The 20,112-nt window shown below is 40.2% G+C and overlaps 1 protein-coding gene across 1 annotated transcript in view; it reads left to right on the forward strand.

Moving 5' to 3' along the window:
* Window positions 1-20,112, forward strand: part of ARMH3 (armadillo-like helical domain containing 3) — a 123,582-nt gene that overhangs the window by 48,945 nt on the left and 54,525 nt on the right. The window contains exons 21-23 of the mRNA XM_027648133.1: window positions 4,235-4,317; window positions 4,841-4,967; window positions 7,610-7,685. Of these exons, the coding sequence (XP_027503934.1) occupies window positions 4,235-4,317; window positions 4,841-4,967; window positions 7,610-7,685 (286 nt within the window). The remainder of the gene's footprint in view (window positions 1-4,234; window positions 4,318-4,840; window positions 4,968-7,609; window positions 7,686-20,112) is intronic.

Here is a 20,112-nt window from a genome sequence, read left to right on the forward strand (position 1 = left end):
AATTAATCAAAAACTTTGCATTAATTTGACTGGGGCTGAATATACTTCTGTTTGAAACAAGGTTTACAGGGCAAGAAGGTAAGTCTGCTATAGGAATAGGAATAGGGAAAGGAGTGAGTGAAGGGCATCTGTCCTTAACTGGAATTACCTCCTATCTGGTAGAAGAGGAAATTCTGGCTACCCACAGTCTTCTCGCAGAGGATTGGCTTGAAGAAGGGCAGCAAATAACTGAGCAGAAGTACTGCTGCTCCTTGGCAGACAGACTGGCCACAAGAGCTGATAAGGGAAAGTGTCTATCTTCAAAAGCAGCTGTGCAGTGGAGGAGCTAAGAGCCTCTTTCTCTGCAGTCACTCCAATTTAAAAAGCAAGGAGAGTATCTGTAAAAGCTGGTGATGTTGCTTTTCATCCTTTGGCTATAATAATCCTTTGGAGAGAAAATTGCCTAAAAACCAACCTGTATGCTTTACACCACTTTCACAGACAGCCAATCACATGACCCTGTGTCCACTCACCATGCTTTTCTACTTGATTTTGAGGCTATAAATGTAGGTGTTCAAAGCTGTGTTCTCTTCTTATTGATTTAAGAAGCATAGTCAGTGTGCTCAAAATGAGGAGCTTGTGTGAAAATACTGGTGGCTGCTTGTTTAGTTTAGATACAGCCTCCTGCTTTTGTTGCCAAAGAAGTTCTAGTGACAGTGTTGTATTGTGAAATTATGGATGTTTCGAGACTCACCATAGTGGGTGTATTGGGTCCTGCCAAGTGATGCCAAAGACAGGTATCTATAAGGGGAAAAAAAAAAAAAAGACTCTAGAGGCTATTGCAAAAATGGTGCTGTTTTCCAGTTCATGTTGAAATAGATGTCATGCCCAAACTATCCATCACTTTTAAATCTTGGATTTGGGATAGGGTGGCTGAGCCCAAGCAAGGGTCACAGTGCTGTCAGCTGCTGTGCAGCTGAGAGACTGAGCAGCTCCTCTGTTGTGGAAAAAGGATAATTTCCTGGCTGGTGTGAGAGGGTAGCCTGCAGATGGTCTACGAGAGGCAAACAGTTGATTGCAGCAGAGAAAAAGTGACACATCTGTTTTGTCTTCAGGTTGCTCAGGAATAGTAGCATCAGTGCCCTGTTGGAGCTCAAGGGCAGAGGGGTTTTCAGTCAGTTGGACGTTTCCTCTAAAAGTTCATTTTGGGTGTGTAATTGTTGCTGAAATGCACTTGGCACATGAAGCTGGATCTAAAAGTTGTCGATCCTGAAAACTCCAGGGCATTGCTGTCCTCATTTTCAGTACAGATTCTGCCTTAGAAGCAAACTACAGAGACACAGGAAAGAGATTTAAGGGTTCATGTTCCACAGTGATCCTGTTCCTTAGAGCCACTTCAGCACAGGCTGCTGCAGAATGTGCTGGTGTGGAAAAAGATTGGTTGCTCTTTTAGTATTGATATAGTGCATATCCTAATTAGGAACACTGCAACTTTTTTAGGAATGTGTGGTTTCCAAACAGTTGGTTAAATTTATCTGTATAGTGCACACAGTGTCTGTAAACCTGGTGGGTTAGTTCTTCTCACCAGGCTATGAGTGCAGCACTGAGTTTCCTCTTCATGTGAAGGCACGACCCTCTCCTTCCTAGTTCTTAGGGAAGGACCAGCACAGATCAGCTGTGAGTAGTGGGCTGTGATGCAGTGCAGTTCAGGTATAAAGATTTATTTCAAACTGTGGTAATCGCTTGTCTTCTTTCTAACTGGAGCGATTTCTTCACAGCAGCTGGGACAAATGTAGGAGCTGGTTTTGGGGTAGAACAGAACAAGTTCTCCTTTTATTGTTGTTGCCAATATAGAGCAGTGCAAGTACTTCAGAAATACTGCAATAGGCAGCTGTAGGGTGCTTTTCCTTGTCATTTGGTGAGTGCTTGTGCTCTAGACAAATACACTTGTTCTTTTAAAAATAGTGTCTCCCTATCGGGGACATCTTTCATGTTGACTGTGTTTGGATGTTCAGCGGCTTCTTGTCATGCTGTGCGATCACCTGCTACAAAGGCCGTTCAGCAGGGCTCTGTTGGGAGAGCAAGAGGCAAAGAAACGAACAAAAGACTTCACACCACTTGTTACAGGAAACCCAGAGCTCTGCTACTCTGCTTCCAGAAGCCCAAGGTGCTGTTTGTTAAACAGCACCACCTGGTCACAAGCTGTGGCTGTGTGGACTTGCGGGGCTGGGAGAGAGGTAAAGTCATGCTTGTAACTGAAATGGGGAGACAGCCGACGAGCTGCTGTGACAGAGATGCAGGGCAGCTGTCTGCAGTCCAAGGCACTGACTGCAGGAGACTCTACTTTTTTGCTGTGGAGGCTTGGTTACCTTGGCAACCTGTTTTTAGCTGGATCTCTGCTCCGGTGGAGAGCCCATCTGTACCTGCTACTTCTTTGTTTTGAAATAGCTATTTTACAGAAAAATAACTGACGGGAGTTATTTCCAGAGCTAGTGTATTGTGGAATCTGGTTTCTGCTTTTGGTCTCAGGAGTTTGTCTGATGATGGGGTGATAATGGTATGGGAAGTTCTGTGGCTGGATTGAATAGGTGTTAATATATCTGCTTCGTGGTGGGCTGCTGTTGTGGAAGGGAGAGATGTTGCTGATGGTTAAATCCTGGAAGAGCTCTGAAAGATAAATCACTCGCATGTCTGGAGTTTGCAGAGAACTTTGTTCGTTCTGGTTTGCAATTCAGCATCAGCCACTCGCTGGTAGATTAAACTGAGGTGATCCTGTCTGTGATGAGTAAATAGCCACCCTGGACCTGGGGGCTTCTGTTTTGGGGGGCATGTATAAGCGTTTGATACTCGTGGTAAACTTCTAATATTGGAAATCAGAGGTTACAGGACTGCATTCAGAATCTGACAATTTTGTTTGATTCAAGATCTGACCACTCTCTTCACATCTGTCTTTATACTGTAGGTTTTTTGGGTTTACCTTTTGTGAATACTTTCTAATCCTCAAGGGGGTGGGTATCTAAAATTTGCCCTTATCTCATTCCTGTTCCCTGTGTGTGTTCTCCTTCTCTTACACAGCCTGTACCTTTGGGCTGAAAGGAATGGTCTGTTCTGCATTTGCTGTGGAGTTCTCCCAAACCAGAACTGATTTTCTCACAAGTTACTGGGTAGTGTGTGACACTTGTGTAGTGATGGGGGAAAAAACAGATTAAGAAATTCTACTCATGCCTGTAAGAAATTGGAGTAATACCTGGTGTTGTTCTGCTAGATGCAGTTACCAATTAGTAGATAATAAAGAACTTTTTAAAAAAATGTGTATAGCACTCTATCTTGACTTTACAGGATGTCTAAAGTCAGATATTTCAAGTCTTGAAATCTGTTGACTTCAGAGCAGAGAGTACATTAAGAACCTGTTCTAGGCAGGCATCAGTTTTCAGTCCTGAGCAGCTATAATGCAGAAGAAAATAGTTTTCTCTTCTAAAAATTTCAGCTAGAAAAAAGAAGACAAAGAACTTTGCATTTTATTCAAGCACATGGAATGCGATTGTTTATTGTAAAGTCGGCTTGATTAAAGCATTTTTAGTGAGCCTTTTTGTTAATTACCACTCTTACTAACTGCTTTTGGGTGGTTACAGCAGGAGCTTTTGTTGTTTCATTATTTAAGATAGTGTGAACCAGATCTGTAGTCTCTACCGCACAGCCCCAGATAACTGACACAGTAAAGTACTACATTCTTCCTTTTACCAGTGCAGCAGCATTGACACAGAGCTACAGAAAAGCTGTGCTGTGGGGGTTTTGTTACTTTTTTTTAAAACTCTATGTATCAACAAGAGTGACAGTTTGGGGCTGACTATGCATACATCATGGTGGCGATATATGAAACAGAAACGAGACAGTCAGATTCTCCAACCTGAAAACTCACTCCAGGATCTAGCAGACAGAAAAAGCTCCATGAACTAAGCTAACAAAAGACTTTGCTTGAGCCTGAGCGGATTTGATTGGGAAGTCAGTGAAACAGAATAAAGGTGGAATGGTAAAATAGCTGTCACTTACCTGTCCAGCAGTGTATTTTAGCCACAAAAACCACCTCCAGCCCCTACAAGTAAATTGATAATTTCCAATAAATTCTGAGGATAATTTCTGCAGCTGGTGTTTAGGCTAGTTTACACCTGATAATGTAAATGCATCTGTATTTAAGTGACTTATTGAAAATGGCTTTGTTTTTTATATTATTTTAAAACTACTTCTTTTCTCCTAGCCTTGATCAACTTGTTAAAGTTCCTCATGTCTAATGAGACTGTGTTGCTGGCCAAGCACAACATCTTCACCCTTGCTCTTATGGTGAGTACACACAAATCCTCTTATTTTTAACAACCTAACAGTGAATGAATTTTAAGAAAGAATTATAATGCTGAAAGGATTCCAGAAAGGATTTCTGGCCTGTTAAGGAGATATGAGAAGATGGCCACAAAGCAGAGGGATATTATTGTGTTTGGTTTTGCTCGGTGTTTGGAAAGGGCAGTGCTTGGACTCCCTGTAGGGTCTGCTCACTGAAATAAAGAAGTCTATGTGAGGAAGGGCCTAATTTAATTTTCCAGATTTGACAATACTGTTTCTTCTTCTGTGTCCCTCTGTATGCAAAATAGAAACATGTTTTCCTAACCCCAGATAAAACAGTATTTAAGTGTCTTGTCTATCTCTTCTGTACTACAAGGAAAATAATAGATAAAGCAATGAAGTAGTGTAATACTGTCTGCTGCAATTGTGAGCTATTTCTTTGAAGGTTTGGGACATAGTTTGTATTGTTTCTGTTGCAGAATAGATTTGGGCTAAATGTTCTTGTAACTTCTTTTCACTTGTCTAGGTTGTGAACCTATTCAACATGTTCATCACTTATGGAGACACCTTCCTCCCCACTCCCAGCAGCTATGATGAGCTGTATTATGAAATCATTCGGATGCATCAGAATTTTGACAACCTTTATTCCATGGGTGAGTACCTCCTGACTTGTCAGGACTGCTGATGACTGGAAGTGAGGGTGGTGGAGGAGGGACATTTTTGTCTGGTGTTTTCAGTCCACCTACTTCTGATGTGTGCCCTACTGACTGGACGTGTTTTGTGTAGTAGGACATGTTTAGTAAATTAAGAATTGAGGAACTGAGAGGAGAATAAACTAGTTAAAGGGATAAGGGTTTTTTTAAGTCAGAAAAAAATAGAAACAGACTCCTTGCCTCTGTATCAGTCACTTACCGTGGTTGGAGATATAAATTTGTTGTCAAAACAGAGTATGTGGTATGTCATGCATTTTCCTGTAGTTTGCCTCTACTATATTCAGCAATTTCCAGTCATGCTGCCAAACCAGCCAATACAGAGAAACACTCAATGCAAATAAGAATTTGGAAGGGAATTGGAGAAACTTACAGCAAAAAGCTTGCAGTGCTAAGCAAATCACATCTACTGCACTCATTGCCAAAGCAACCAAGAAAACAACCCTCACAAACCTGCTTGCAGTGACAAGTGAATCAGTGGACTGAAGAATGTGCCCACTGGCAAAACAGGGAGAAACTGCCATCCTTCAAGGAGAGGCAGACATGCTGGAATGCTACCAAGTGACACCCAGCAGGGAAAAGACAAACAAAGAAGAGCAATGGATGCATGGAGCTTAACCAGGCAGCATATACGCAGGAGCCTGCGGCCCAGGGGAGCTGCAGCAGCACTGGTGTAGTGTCTGCATACTTGAAGCTATGAAGAAAAGGAATATAGCTGTGTTCTTTGTTTGCTTTATTCTAGAAAGACTTTTCCATTCACCCCCTGCTTCCTTCTCAGCGCGATCACCCAATGAAAACCAGCAGTTAATATAAGTAAAAAAGGGGAGTTAAAGGACAGACAATTGGCCACAACACTCTTCTGACATGGGGGAGAACCATGCTCACCCATATAAAAGTACCTGAATATCCCCTGTAACTGCAAGCAGAAATGAACTGCTCTTTTATATAAATTTTCTACAGTTTTCAGCCATTACATAAGAGATCACTTGGCCATTGTTATGCCCTCTGAGTGCATAAGATTTTTTGCTAACCCATTTCTTACTCCCAAGAATTGTAACTATTAAGATTTTTTCAAACCCATCTCCTGTGGAAACTGAAGGCAAGTGGATAGGAGAATAACACACTCATGTAGTTCCTTAGTTGGGTTGCAGAAGGCACACCTAACTTGTTGAAACAGTTTGTCACATGAATGTTTTCATCCTGCTACCTAGAGCAAACCCTTTTGAATTACTGTTGGAGATACCTGAAACCCTCTCTGAATATATTACTTCAGATATTCAAAAACAGTACCTACTGTTTGACAAAATAATGTTATTTGGAGATGACATCTTTTTTCTGCAGATGACGTGTAATGGTAGACTAGGAAGTGAGAAGGTAGCACTGTCTCCAGCTGATGAAAGCCACTAGGTGTCCTGACAGCTTCCTTTTGCTTGTCGGCCTGTCTCTGAGACTACAGTGACCCTTCTGTCCCTTGACCTTGGGGCATTTGTTAGCACAGATGAGAAAGCTACTCTGTCCTTTAGTTTTCTGTTAATGTGGTTGAAACTTTCTATTTTGGGAGTGGAGGTGGAATCTAATTGACTTGGGTTTTTTTCTTGTTTTGAAACTGAACTTTATCCAGATCTGCAGGACCGGAAGCTTCTCTACTGCAATTATAGGCATGAGTATGCAGACACTGTGCTTATGGATTCACTTGTAGCATCCATGTTTCTAGATGATCCTAAATTCAGATGATGAGCTGTTTGTTCTCTTCTGAGTTGATGGTGAACCATTCTTGTGGAATCTAATTTCCAGAAAACTCTGTATGTACAAATTCATAGAAAATTCCCTTTTATTCAGGCAATATGGAAATTAATCTGAACATCTGTTACAAGATCTGTTATTGTTTTGATGCATACCAAGAGATGTACAGGTAACTACCACCGTAGAAACACTGCGTATTTTGACCTAAATAAATATTTTTTTGTACTCTGGCAGAAAAGAATTGGATTCCCTAGAAGTTCTTCCTGTTGCAGAATGTTTTCAGATCTGCTCTTAAGTCTGTCAGAGGCCATCTGTGCAACAGAACACCAGTCTTGTTCCTACAGGGAGTGTTTTGTCCTAGGCTGGTGTGTAATTCCGCTTTGCAGTTCTGGATAAATTGAAATGTAAAGAATCCATCATTGCTGGAGAGAGTTCAGTCTTCAGGATGTAGTCGAGCTCCAATGGAATCTTGCATAAATGGGAGCTGGAGGACAACAGAATGTGGAATAATAGTTATTCAGACATGGGTCACTGCCCTGTTTCTGGGGGAAATGAACTGTATATGTGGTGATGAAAGCAGGACCTGGGTTCTTCTGTCCCCTCTGCTTCCTGTCTCAGAGTCATTATTTTGTTCTGTTCACCTCTTCTGTGTTCCTTATGTTGCTTAGATGGGCTTTGAAGGGAATATCTGCCCTGGATCACAGGTCGTCTTGAAGAAGACCTTTGTTTTGATGTGGTTCCTGGACTTCCATCTCGCCAAAGCAGATTTATTTTTTTTTCCTGTTTTAAATTAGAAAATTACCAGTCCTGTGCCAGCACTGTTAACTGTCTTCTCCTTTCAGTTCTAAGGCTGTCTACCAATGCTGGTCAGTGGAAAGAACCTGCAAGCAAGGTGACCCATGCATTAGTCAATATTAGGTAAGGAGTACAAGTTAGTAACCGTTTTGAAGATTGTGTCCTGTGCAACTACATTTTTATCATGATTCTTTCACATTTGTTTTAATAAGTTTGGGGTTGAATTTATTCTCTTTGTTGGGCTAAATTGTTCCTCTAAACAGGGCCTCCTGAGATAAAGAGATTATCACCAGGGTTTGATTGTCCTCTCTAATAATTCTCTCGGCTGTTCTGTTGACTGAGCGCTTTCAACACATGGCACAAACTGTAATGAATTAATCCTCACAGCATTTTTGTGAGAAATTTTACAGTAGGGAACAATTCTGTGCTGAAAGAGCAGTTGTTGACCTAATGGATTTCTGTAGCGTGATTCTATTGGAATTCCGTGAAGCTATGGAGGGGACTATAAGCCAGCTCTAACAAGCAGATTCGAGGCCTGTTAACATTGCAGGATTTTATGTGTGTTTAAAAGTGATTATTTAAGGACATTTCAGTGTTCTCTTAAACCTCTTTGTCCTGTTCAAGGGCAGAAGTTATGCTTTACTTGTAAGGCTAAAGAGTGTAAATCTAGGTGTGTACTCTTTCACAATGGCAATAATTTATTTTCCTGGCACCTGAAGCAGCTAGTACTGACCAAGCTGAGTACTGGGCAAGAGGATCATGGATCTGATTGATTGGAAAATGAATGAATGTTGAGAGAGAGTATTTACTGCTTGACTCTGGCTTGTAAACAAATCATAAAAGATATAAGTATTTATACTGAAAAAATATCTGTCCGTCACTTCCCTGGTTATCCCAGACACTTGGTGTCTGCACACCAAGAAGCTCAGTACTGTTGCATTGCTAGTGCTTGTCATTTCCCTCACTACAAAAGACATGGTGTAGGACATCTTACATGTCTGTAAATCACCTTAAAGGTTCCCTTAGTAAGCCTGTAAGCTTGGTAACATCACGTATGATTCCAGATTTATTTTAGTCCTATCCTTGTTTTTGTTTGGTTGGTTTTTTTTTAAACAGATGTAAATGAACTCTTGTGGGTAGATAATGCACTTGAAGTGAAGCAGCAGAACAGGTAGCTGTTGGCAAATTAATGTCACTTAATGTGACACAAAATGTCTGCCCTGGGAATTCTCTGTATACCCAGGGAGAGAAGTCTAAACTGGGAAGAGATTAAAAAAACAAGTGATCACAGAGGGTTTGCGCTCACCCCTGGTTTGTGAAACTAAGATTTTGTGGGGGCTTATTTCCTTTTGGCTTAACAACTGCTTATATGAAGATCAGCTTGCAACTGAGATAAGAAACAACCAAAAAATTGTCACTGTGATACCCCTCCCTGGACAGCCTGTATCAGACATGTCCAGATTACAGTTTTGTCTGGAACCAGTGAAGTCTCTAACATGTTTCTCTGATGGACTTTTGGTAGATTTCCCTTGCTCCACCCAACTGCTCGTCTGTATTGAAATTTCGTGAATGACTGCTTTTCATTCACTTAAATTTGAAAGGTCTAAATTAGAGATGATTCAAGGCCTAGAGAAGGATTAGAATTCAGAGAAGTCGGTCTGTTTGATTTATCCCATTTCCTTACTCTCAAAAAAAAAAAAAAAAAAAGGAGGGGGTGGGGGAGAATTTTGTCTTCTGATTTGTTTTCTTCTGATGGTAAAAATACTACATTTGATGGGTTCTTTAACTAAATAGATTTCAGAGCAGCCAGAAAAATCCAAAGGTACCGTGCTTTTGTGAAGGTGATTGACAGTGTGATGTTTCAAAGGGACTAGATCCTGGTTTAGCTCCTTGTTATCTGGATTTTCTGTTTGTTCATGCCCCTTTGTTTCCCCTTAGAGTGGTCTTAGCACACTGTGTCTTATTTGGATGCCTTTGCCATGAAGAGAATGAATTTAGAGAAATCCACTTCACATTGGATTTTTCCCTCACCTTGCTCCATTGTTCTGGAAAGTTTTTATGAGCAATGAATACCTGCTTGTTGTTGTAACTCTACAGTGCAAAGTCATGCTTTGGTTTATATCTCCATCTCATTATACAAGCTATTTAAAAAGAAATAAACCTTGTCATTTCCTTATCCTAAGGCTTTTAGTAGGTTTTATAAATGTAAAAGCATCTGCCTATGCATGCATGTGGTGGGCTTTAACAAGTGCCTTAAATCCTAGTGTACAATTTTATGTGTGTTTCTGCCAGGAGAGGAGTGGTGAGTGGCTGCAATGCATCTGTGTTACAGGAGTAACTCTTGAGGAGACACATAAAACAGTCCTGCTTGCACCCACAGTGCTGAGCTGGTGAGCTCGGCTGATTAATTGCTGTAATAGAGAGTCAGGATGAGTAATACTTAGAGAATCTTTGACGTGTTCTTGTTTAAACTCAGCCACAGAGAGAGATCTCGCTTTGTGTATCCTATTATGGTATGAGCACTACTTTTGACTTGGACCTTATTCTTCACTAGGCAGTCTGATTGAGTTTTGTTGCTGCTGATTATTTGATTTTTCTTGTTCTTATGTTCTTTGATTTCTCCAGTGAAAAGAGCAGTCACGAATAGTCTTTTTTAGTACCGAGAGATGGGGAGGCTATTCCTGCCTTCTCTTTTTTTATAGATAATTCATAATTTCTGTCCAACCTAAAGAAAATGAAATTTGAAGAAGACAGAATAATAATAGCCTTATCTATCTGAAAATCTTACATACCACACTGGAATGAGTGATTTCAATTGCTGTCCTATCTCATAATAGTCATTATAACTTCTGTCTGTGGATTTGTCTCTGGAGTTTTCATAGATAATTGAGATGTGATAGACTGCAAGATGTAGCTGCAGCACTGGTGGGGTTGAAATAGGAAGGTGCAGCAGTTGATGGTTTGAAAACTCACCTTCTCACCTATGAGGAAATAAACACATTTTGAGACAAGTTATTTTTTATTAAGCTAATGAGCCTCTTCAAGATAACATTGTGCAGGTTTGCATTTAATGAGAATTTTATTAACGCAAGGTTCAAAGGGGCATCTTGTGATTGTCTATTCAGTGAGAAGGGTAGCAGCTGAATCCCTGTGTTCTCTTGATCAGATTTTTCCAAGGTGAATAAATAGATTAACTCAATGATTACTTGACTGAATTTCTTCATTGTCTGAAATTCAATCCCATCATAATTTTTAAAGTAATTTTATTTTTCTCACTGAAACATTTTTAATAAGCAGAGAGTAAGTTTGTAGTATGGAACTAGATAGAGTTATTTTTTTTTTAAGGTGTTTTATGTGCTGTTTTAGCATATGCTGCAATCCTTGCTTGAGTGCTTTCATTCACTCTTCCATCTTGCAGCTACTTTTATTCCACTTGAGACACCGTGTGATGCTCTTTCTTTGAACAGGAGGTGCTGCTTCTCCCAGGGCTGCTTTTGGGGTTGTAAAGGAGAGACTGGAGATTTGGGAGGAGCACTTAAAACATCACATGGATATGTATAAAATGATTATGCTTGCTGCCAGTCTAGGCAGGAGCATTCTGAAGGAACCCTTGCAATTTTACCTAGGTGAAAGAAAGCCAAATCAGGCTGTGGTTGTTTCTTGTAGGACAACAGACATCCTGGCCCTGAAGCTATGGCTCATGATAAATTACCAGCACTCCACAGCACTGCCTTTATTGAAAACCTTGACAGGGAAAGAGGCTCCATTGCAGATATTTGCTAGAAAGTGAGCAGCTACAGGCAGTCCATGTAGTACCTTCAACATTGTTCCACCAAACTGCAAGGAATTTAGCATCTATTTATGGGGAGAGAAGAACCAAATGATGATAACCTAGTCGTGTTGCAATGGATGGCTCTAGTGTTTATGCAGGATATGTGAATGGGGACCTGCTGGTAGAGAAGAGCTTCAGTATGCAGTGATGACCTGTGGATTACAGTGAGCTGAAACTGTATAAGATATGTATTTATATATATACTTACACACACACTTTCTTCCTTCCCTCTCTATACAAGCGTAATGGACACACACATTTCTTGCCAATATGAGTAAGAGAGTGAAAAAGGGAGGGCAAGCTTAAAGGCTGTTTATGAAAAGAAATGGTCAAGAAAATATATGTGCATATATATAAAATATGGATATCTGTGTGTACATTATAGATATATGCACATATATGAATGTGTATATCCATATATGTATTATGGATATCTGTGTATATATAAAAACATATATTGACGTATTCACATGTATACACTTACAAATATATATATATTTATAGGTAGAACACACACAAAAACATACTGCCTTTGGCAATGCACTAAGCTGAAGCCGTAATCTCCAAGCTGAAAATACCAAGCACCTGCATGTTCCCATATTCTCCAAGATGAACCACAAGTATGGGCTAAGGATGCTCAGGTGTTGCTCCTTCCAGCAGCACGACTGCACTGGGTGTGTACCGTGATCCCCCGGGACTTGGGGGACTGTGTGGAAGTGCTGGTCTGGGCCAGCCAGTGCTGAGCAGCAGAGGGTGCTCAGGCATGCAGGTTAGCCCAGAGTGATCTGATTTCATTCCCTGGGATTCTTAAACCCACTTGTGAGGGCTGCCACTGGTGGAATAACAACTCCATTGAATTGTTCACTGAGGTGTGCTTAATGATAATGACCTCTGACATGCTGTCACTGCTAATCAGCCTGATTGAGCTCAGATCACAGAATAGCACAAGACAGTCAACAATTACTTTTCTTAATAAGAAGAAAGCAACAAAACCCAAAGAAAAAGGCAGAAATGTATTTTATTGGTACTTTTAAAGTCTAAAATAAGTTTGGTAGGATAAGGATCAAATTATTGCTAAAATGCTGTAAGCAAACTTCTGAGCTTTATGTATCCAAGCTATTTGAAGAATTAGTTCATTGCAGTTTTTGGGTGGTAGGCTGAAAAAATGATGATGCTGAAAAACTGAAAGTGGTTTCTAGATGAGGATTCTGGATTTGTTCTTTTTTAGTGATCTGTGATCAATCCTTATTGCACGAGCAAAACTAATAGACTCTTCTTGTCATTTCATGTGTTTCTTATTGCATGCTTTTCTGGTTGCACAGGGATTCTGGCACAGTTCTGAAATACCACAGTGGTTATAACAGAGCTGGGTTACTCAGAGTTCACCTGCTAACTCTGGTTGTTTTTCAGTTGACCTTGCAGTATTCTGGTAAGGAAGGTTCCTTTGCTAGGAGCAACAGATCTTGATGTGAACAGATTCTGGCATTAGCTGGCACCTAAACAGAGGAAGCAGGTGGATTGAAAGGGAAAAACCTAATGACCAGCAACATATTAACAGAAGAATCAAAGAGAATGAAAAAAGTGCTCCTATCTCCGGTTGCAATGTTTTGTCTTTTCGTGGCAGTCTACCCGTGTTTCCATTATTTTTATTAGCATTTAGTCTAGTCCTGTAACTTCAGCATTTCATTTCTTGTACATTATCTGATTTCTTCTTGAGACTGTGTTGTTTTCAGTTATTGCTCTTTATTTACAAGCTGATTCATCTCGGTGTTTTTCTCTTACAGAGCCATAGCCGATTTCATTCTTCTGTAATTTTCTTTCATTCTTTCTCATTCATGCAGTGGCTTAATTAAATGTTGTCTCTACCACTGGCCTAAATCCAGATAGCAGATCTGTTGGTTGAGTGGCGTTGTATGGACTAGTTCCATGAACACAGCAGCATGGTTCAGCAAGTCAGGCACGTCCCTGGTCACCTTCCTTCTTTCTGCCATTTACTTTCATTTCAGTCATTACTGCCTGGGAAGGGACTCTGACAATGTCAAGCCTGTTTTCTCTTTAATGAACTTTTTTGTTTTTCCAGTAGGTTTTTGGAAGGATTGATTTCTTTGCCTTTTTTTTTTTTTTTTTTTTTGTGGTGACTTAAGGTTTCTAGAGCTGATGCTGATTTTGAGCAAAGCTGTTTGTATGGCATCTCTATCTGAGATGCCATAGCCACAGGTAAGCAAGGCTTTTTTGGATTGGGGTGAGGACAATCTTGAAGTGATTTATTCCTGGGATAGCAGCCTCACTTAACTGACTTTCTTTGCTTCTTTTCAATGTGTACAATTTTATCAGCCACTTCCTTGAGTCACAAAGGCAACAGGCTGGCCTCTAAGAGGGAACTGGCGGTAGGATCTCCCTGTGTGTTTCAGGTGCTCTGTAAGGTTTGCTATGGAGGTGAGGTGTCTGTATAAGAGAAGATTGTTTGCTGGGCCAAAAGGAAACTTTTCTGCAGCACAGCCATTGCTTGGCAGTCTCTTTTGAGGTTCAGCAAGTATCTTAGTTCATGTGATTCCTGTAAAGGTGAACATCGCACTGCAGTTTGCCCACTTGTGAAATTTTATCTTTGTGGATGTTTTGTTGGAAACATTTCTTCCTTGAGATCTGAAAGTTTTGGACAGTTAGCTGGGATCTGTAGGCTACTTAGTAAAGTTTGCTGAGAAATATTACTTCCATTACTGAGGTATGGCAACCCAGATTTCGTATGCTTTGTGTCAAATGCAACTGCCTTGTTAATAGGGAATTCGTGTCTGTGGATCTTGTTTACTGGATTCATGGGTGCAGATTGTGGGCTTACAACATGGACTTAGTTAAGCTGCAAGCAGTTTTTTTCTGAAAGCTGTGTATTCAGCTTTGGAAGTGTAATGTTGGCACATCATTTCAGCTTTTGTGCTAGTGAATTTGGGGTCTGGAGCTTTGTGAGAAGAGACAGTAGAAAGGTGAGAGACTTGTTGGTGTAGTTGTGTTTGATTTATATGAGTGACTGTGCACCACCTGGTCTGAAGAAGTGTGGCACTGGGCAAGAAATTCTTTCTTGTTTTGCTTGCCAAATACTTTTCTCTGTAGAAACAGAAAAATATTGGAGAATATATGTCTGCATGGGGAGTGGTTCTGGTTTGTTTCAGAAGTGGATAAAAAATTTATTGGTTAGAAGTTATTTTTCTATCTCATTTGCAGATATTTTGGTCTTGAGTCCTGTTGCTGGAAACAGGCAAGTTGTGGATGAGCTCAGTAATACAATAAAGCATGTACTGCAAAGCTAGAATGCAGACTTGTAAACATCTTGGGTTTTTTTTGTTACAGCTCAAAATCTAGAGAGGTCTGCTGTTTCTGGATTTCAGTGGTTGTATTGTTTCATCCTATTTACGAGAACAGTCTTAATTATTCTGGTACTGTGGCTGGCATGAGTTCAGTTCCTAATTGATAGATTTCAACCTTACAGTCAGTGTCTTTGTTGGTAGCTCTAATGCAGCCAGGAAGCAACCAGATTCTCTTGGCCCCAAGAACTGGCTCTACTGGAACATGACCGAAGCACAGTTTGAAACAGCTGTTTATAGCTTGTCGAAACTTTGCCCATGCTGGTTTTATTCTTTGGGTAAATATAAGGGATGCTGATCTCCACTGGTCTCAAATATAGCTTTCAAGATTTGCTTTAATGGAGAAAGAACATTAAGGAACTTTCTTCATAACCCAAACAATGTAAAAATCATTGTGAACTTAAATAGCACCTTTTTCCCTTGAAAAATGATGTAATATAGAGCTGTTTTGCTCTTTCTGTTTAAAAGAAATCTGTTGCTCACAGCAGCAGCCAGAATTATTATTCCCTCTGAAAATCTGGGCTGTGGGATGTGTACTTGGAAAAAAAAGCTTTTCAAAAGTCAGTAAAATGTAATTCTTATTATCTTATAATAGTGGGGGGCCTAAAATTTGGTTTTGCTCTAGAAATGTAAATGCCCTGTTCTCCTAATTCTTCCTTTAGGACTAAATTGACAAAGTACCCACTCATTAAGTACATCTGCTCATTAAGGTAATGAAGTACCTACCTTATTTTGAATTGAAAGCAAGGATAATACATTGTTAGCATGACTGCAGAACTGCAGTCTGAAGATTGCAGCAGAATCTGTAGCTCAGTTCCTAGGGAACTGTGAGAAGAAGACACTTGTGCCTAAGACTTTGTTCATTAAAAAAAGCATGCATCCTAGCTTTTAAAGTTAAGATACTTTTTCTTAGGGGCTCTACCCACCAGAGGCAGAGAAGGTTGTCTCACCCTACCAGCACAGGGGCTAACTTTGCAACTGCCAGTAAATACCATTGTTATAGCCAAAACTAAGATGAAAGTAAAATGCTGCTTGGAGCTGGGGGGTGGGGGGCAGAGAGCTTCAGTGAGTGTGAATTTTTTTTTTTTTCTTTCCCCCTTCCAAAATACCAAAGTATTTCAGACTCTAATATCTCTTGAGTCCAGACAGAGGCCATAAGATACATCAGAGTTTCAGGTGACCTGAATTAAATCGACTGTTTCAGAATCCCAGAATGCAACCTTTTGTTGTTACCCTACTTAGTCTTTAAATTTTTTCTCTGACCCTTGTAGCTAGATGAAAATTCAGAAAATGATGACATAATACTCCAGAAGTAGCAAATTCTCCCTTAGCTTTGAGGTCAGATTTCTGTTGCCTGTCTCAAGGGATGCTAGCTGTGAAGGTTTGGCAGTTGCAGATGCCCATGTGCTTGCCTGCTTCTCAGCAATCAAAGCCATCCATGTTAAGGTAACAGTGATCTCATGAAGAATTCAAATCTGATGGGTACCAGGTTCTGATATTTCATACTGGAAAGGGTTTAGTTAAAAGATGTTCCTTTGGCAAAACTACCCCAGTGTACTTCCTCAGCTTGTGCTGTGATCACTTGGAGCAGGTATAAACTGAGTGTGGCTGAGCAGGAGCGTTCACCTGCCTTATATTCCTGCTGTCTCCTCTGTGGGGAGCAGCTTGCATGTAAAGGAGGAGACTGGGGACTTGACCCAGGATAAAACTCTCTAGGCAGGAAAAAAAAAGAACAAAGCAATGTGTTTTTAGTGTTGGTCAGTTCTCAAGCCTTTGTTGCATACAGATATGTGACTGGTTGTGTGAACCCGTAGAGGATGTGAGCACAAACAGCTCAGTGTTATGGACAACAGGACAGTCTCTCTTAGCAGCATTGACTTGTTAAACCAGTTTTAAACTAAAATGCTGCAAAGTGTTTTCCTGGTTATGTCCAGCCTCATCAGTGGTCACCGGTGTGACTCTTTGCAGGGGTCTAAGCACATGTTCTCTTTCCTGTGCTGCTGTATAGTGTAGGGTGGTTTTGGGAAACTGTTCTTGCTGTTATTATCAATATAACCATTGCCTAAAGATTTGCCTTAGGTATTGGGCTTGAGACAATACTATTATGAGCCCAAAAAATGAGAACTTGAGTGTTACTCAGCTGGGAGTCTGAAGTAGGAGACCTCTGACACGTCGAAGACATCTCACTGCAGTGGAGTACTGTTTGATAGGATATGAAAGCATGGTCTCAAATGTGTCTTATTTTGAGGATGACCAAAACTGGAATGACCTTAAAAGCTCCCTGGCAATCGTTTTACCTCACTTTTCTAGAAGACTTTGAAAGCCTAAAGCTTTTTCATGTTGCTGCTTTAGTGATTAATTAGGTCATCACGTTTTGTGTTAATTACAGTGACATTTTTCTTCTCATTAGTTGGATTATGGAAGGTTTTTGCGTGTGTGTGGGATGGGAAGTAATGCAACCTCTGTGGCCGAGGGAAGGATGATTTCAAACTTTATAACACTGAATTTCAAAGATGGCTTTGGGTACTGTAAAAAAAATTGCTTTTACCCAATATAGAAAATGTGGCTGGTAAGTGCTTTGAGGGCAGGATAAATGCCTTTTATTCTAAACAAACTTGGGATGTTTCCCACATTTTGGATGAGGAATTTTAAACTGGATCCTTCTTCCAGAAGGTTGTATGTTGTGTTAATTAATGTAAAACTCTTGCTGCTGACAGCAGGGTATGAATATGATGTAATTATATAATGTCCTTCATGGGGTATTTGAAAGGACTTTACAGGGAGATTGTTAAGCAGGGCAGGGTACGTGAACAAAGGCTGACTGCTTCTACTTATACTTTTTTGTAATTATTTAATGTCCTTCTTATAATTTTGCAATTCTGTTTGTTTGCTTTGGAATCTGAGTTAACTTTTTATGGACATTTGAGATGAGCTTGTCTGAGACAGACGTCCCTTGTAGACTTAGAAAGCAATAGGTCTGCCTTATGTTCTTGATTCTTTATTGAATTAGTCCATGTGTGATATCTTGAGCCATGCTGAAGGACCAGACTGCAATTTTCACTGAGTAGCATGTATTTTTCTTCCTTGTTTGGCGACTTTCACTCTAAGCATAAACTAATGTCAGAAATGAAGAGTCACAAAACAAGACTGTCCAGGATCTGAAGTTTGGCTGGGAAATAAAGTAAGTCGGATTGCAGTGAGGGAGGTTCTTCTCAACATAAGTGATTCCATACTGGAACTTAGTGCAATCTCCATTCTTGGAGTTATTCCTATCTTACCTGAAGACAACTGTGAGTGAAATGGCCCAATGCTGAGTGCAGAGCTGGACCACGTAACCTCCCAAAGTCCTTTCCAACCTAACCCATTTGATTTTAGGGAGCAGTCTCTTCACTGCATGGTCAGATAGCAAAACAAGCAAGAAAGCTTGTTTTCCTGGAGTGTGTTGTGCTATATGTTAACTCTGGGCCCATCTGCTAGAGATGCAGAGTAGAGCACTTATTTAAATGAGAAGAGCTTGTAGTGGTTGGCATCTAGTTTCTTTCCCTGGAAGATCAGTAAAGGATAAAATCTGAAGAACTCACAGTACATGTTGTTGCAGATGCCCAGTATTGTCTGCTGTCTGTGATCTTACCATTAAATTGGATCCTGCCAGTGAGATCCAACTACGCAACTCAGTCATTTGTGAGGAGAAACTATTCTGAGTATGATTAATGCTGTGGTTGATGACAGGGATAGAAAGCACTGCTTTGAATAATGCCTATAATGGCATATTCCCCTGTGTGTGTGTTTAAAGGAAGAGTCTATGGTTATATGAGATTGAGGGCATTTAAGAGGCAGTTAATGACAAGTGAAAATGATAGCTAGGGTAGATTAATTGTTAAATGAATTGTGCCTGCACTTGCTGTCGTTTTAATGTGGTATCGGTCTAAGTATGATGTTATGTAGCAGGAAGGCATCAGGAAACAATACTGAGCACTTAAGTTCAGGTCAGAGGAGTTTAAAGGCTTAGCCTTTAAACTAGAGTTTTTCTTTAGTGTAGAGATCTTTTTGCAGTGTAGGGTTTTTTCCTTCCCTTCTGAGAATACAAAAATCTTTATTTTGATTAATTTTATAAGTTTTTTTCCCCATGCTGCTTTGACAGTGCAGTAAAGGACTATTTTCTCATAATCAGTTTAATATGGGCTTTGTTTTAACTGTTTCTGGAATTAGATGATACTAACTGAACTTGGTCTGAGCATAGCTTGGGGATTTTTATTTCGGTTTTTTTATTGTACTCTATCTCCAGTACTACTTATTTAACTTTGATTTGGCATGGGGCTACTTTATATTCATGCCTTCAGTCTGAGTGGAGCATAAGGGAAATTATCAGGCTGGAAGAGGACTGAAAGCAGCCAGGCATAGGTCTCATCCTGTCATTACTGTAAAGAAATCTGTCTTTTGAATTGATTCGGAGTGACAGTGGGGCAGGAAGGCACTGGCAGAAGCTGTATGTCTCTTGCAAGCTTTTGTTCTCACGTAGCCAATAGCCTCATTTGAGTGAATTTTGTGTACTTTCTAGATGAAATGTTGCCACATATTTTTTGGTAAAGTTTAGTGGTCCCTGTTAAGACTTAGCTTTACTGAATGGTTCTTAGGGCCCTTTTTTTTTTTGTCTGCTAATACATTTTTAATTTTTAAAGCATTTTCTGTGTTCCAAGTGGAATCAGTTTGGGCCCAAGGACACTTAGAGGACGTGAGCTTTGATTGCTTTCAGCCTACTAATCTTCATGATCCGAACTGTGCATTCGGGCAGAACTAAAATAATGCCATCTACAAAGCAAGATAGGAAAATAGTCAACAGAAAGTCTTTCCTAGGAAGAGAAGAGGGCCTTCAAATTCATCTTGTAGGAGGATAAACTTGGATGGGGACAGGTTCAGAAAAGCATCAAGAATCATAATTTCCTTCCCAAGGACACATGGCTCATGCTTTGCCCAATCCAGCAAAGTGAAAACTAGTGGATACTGCTAATGTGGTGGGAAACAGAAGTGATGTAGAGCAGCTTCTGAAGCTGAAGGGTAGTTTGTAATGGGAACAAATGGACAGGGAGTATCATAAATAAATAAAAGTTGGAAGTGAAAGGTTTTCTAATATTCAAAGCACTGAGAGTCTGGGGCAGTCTTGTAATCAGTTAAAATGATGCAATCTAAGCAGGGAAGGATTATTTTGTAGCTGAGAATATCAGAGGATGGGGAGAGCCAGAATGCCAGATGTGTCCCAGGAGGAACCCAGGTGAAAGATGCCTACTGATGTTCTCAATGAGCAAGGAACATGTGGGGTGTTTTTTGTAGCTGCTTTTTGTAAGTTATTTGCTTCCTGCATCAA

The sequence above is a fragment of the Corapipo altera genome, unplaced genomic scaffold (assembly GCF_003945725.1).
Source record: "Corapipo altera isolate COAL_440 unplaced genomic scaffold, ASM394572v1 56, whole genome shotgun sequence".
Classification (NCBI taxonomy): Eukaryota; Metazoa; Chordata; class Aves; order Passeriformes; family Pipridae; genus Corapipo; species Corapipo altera.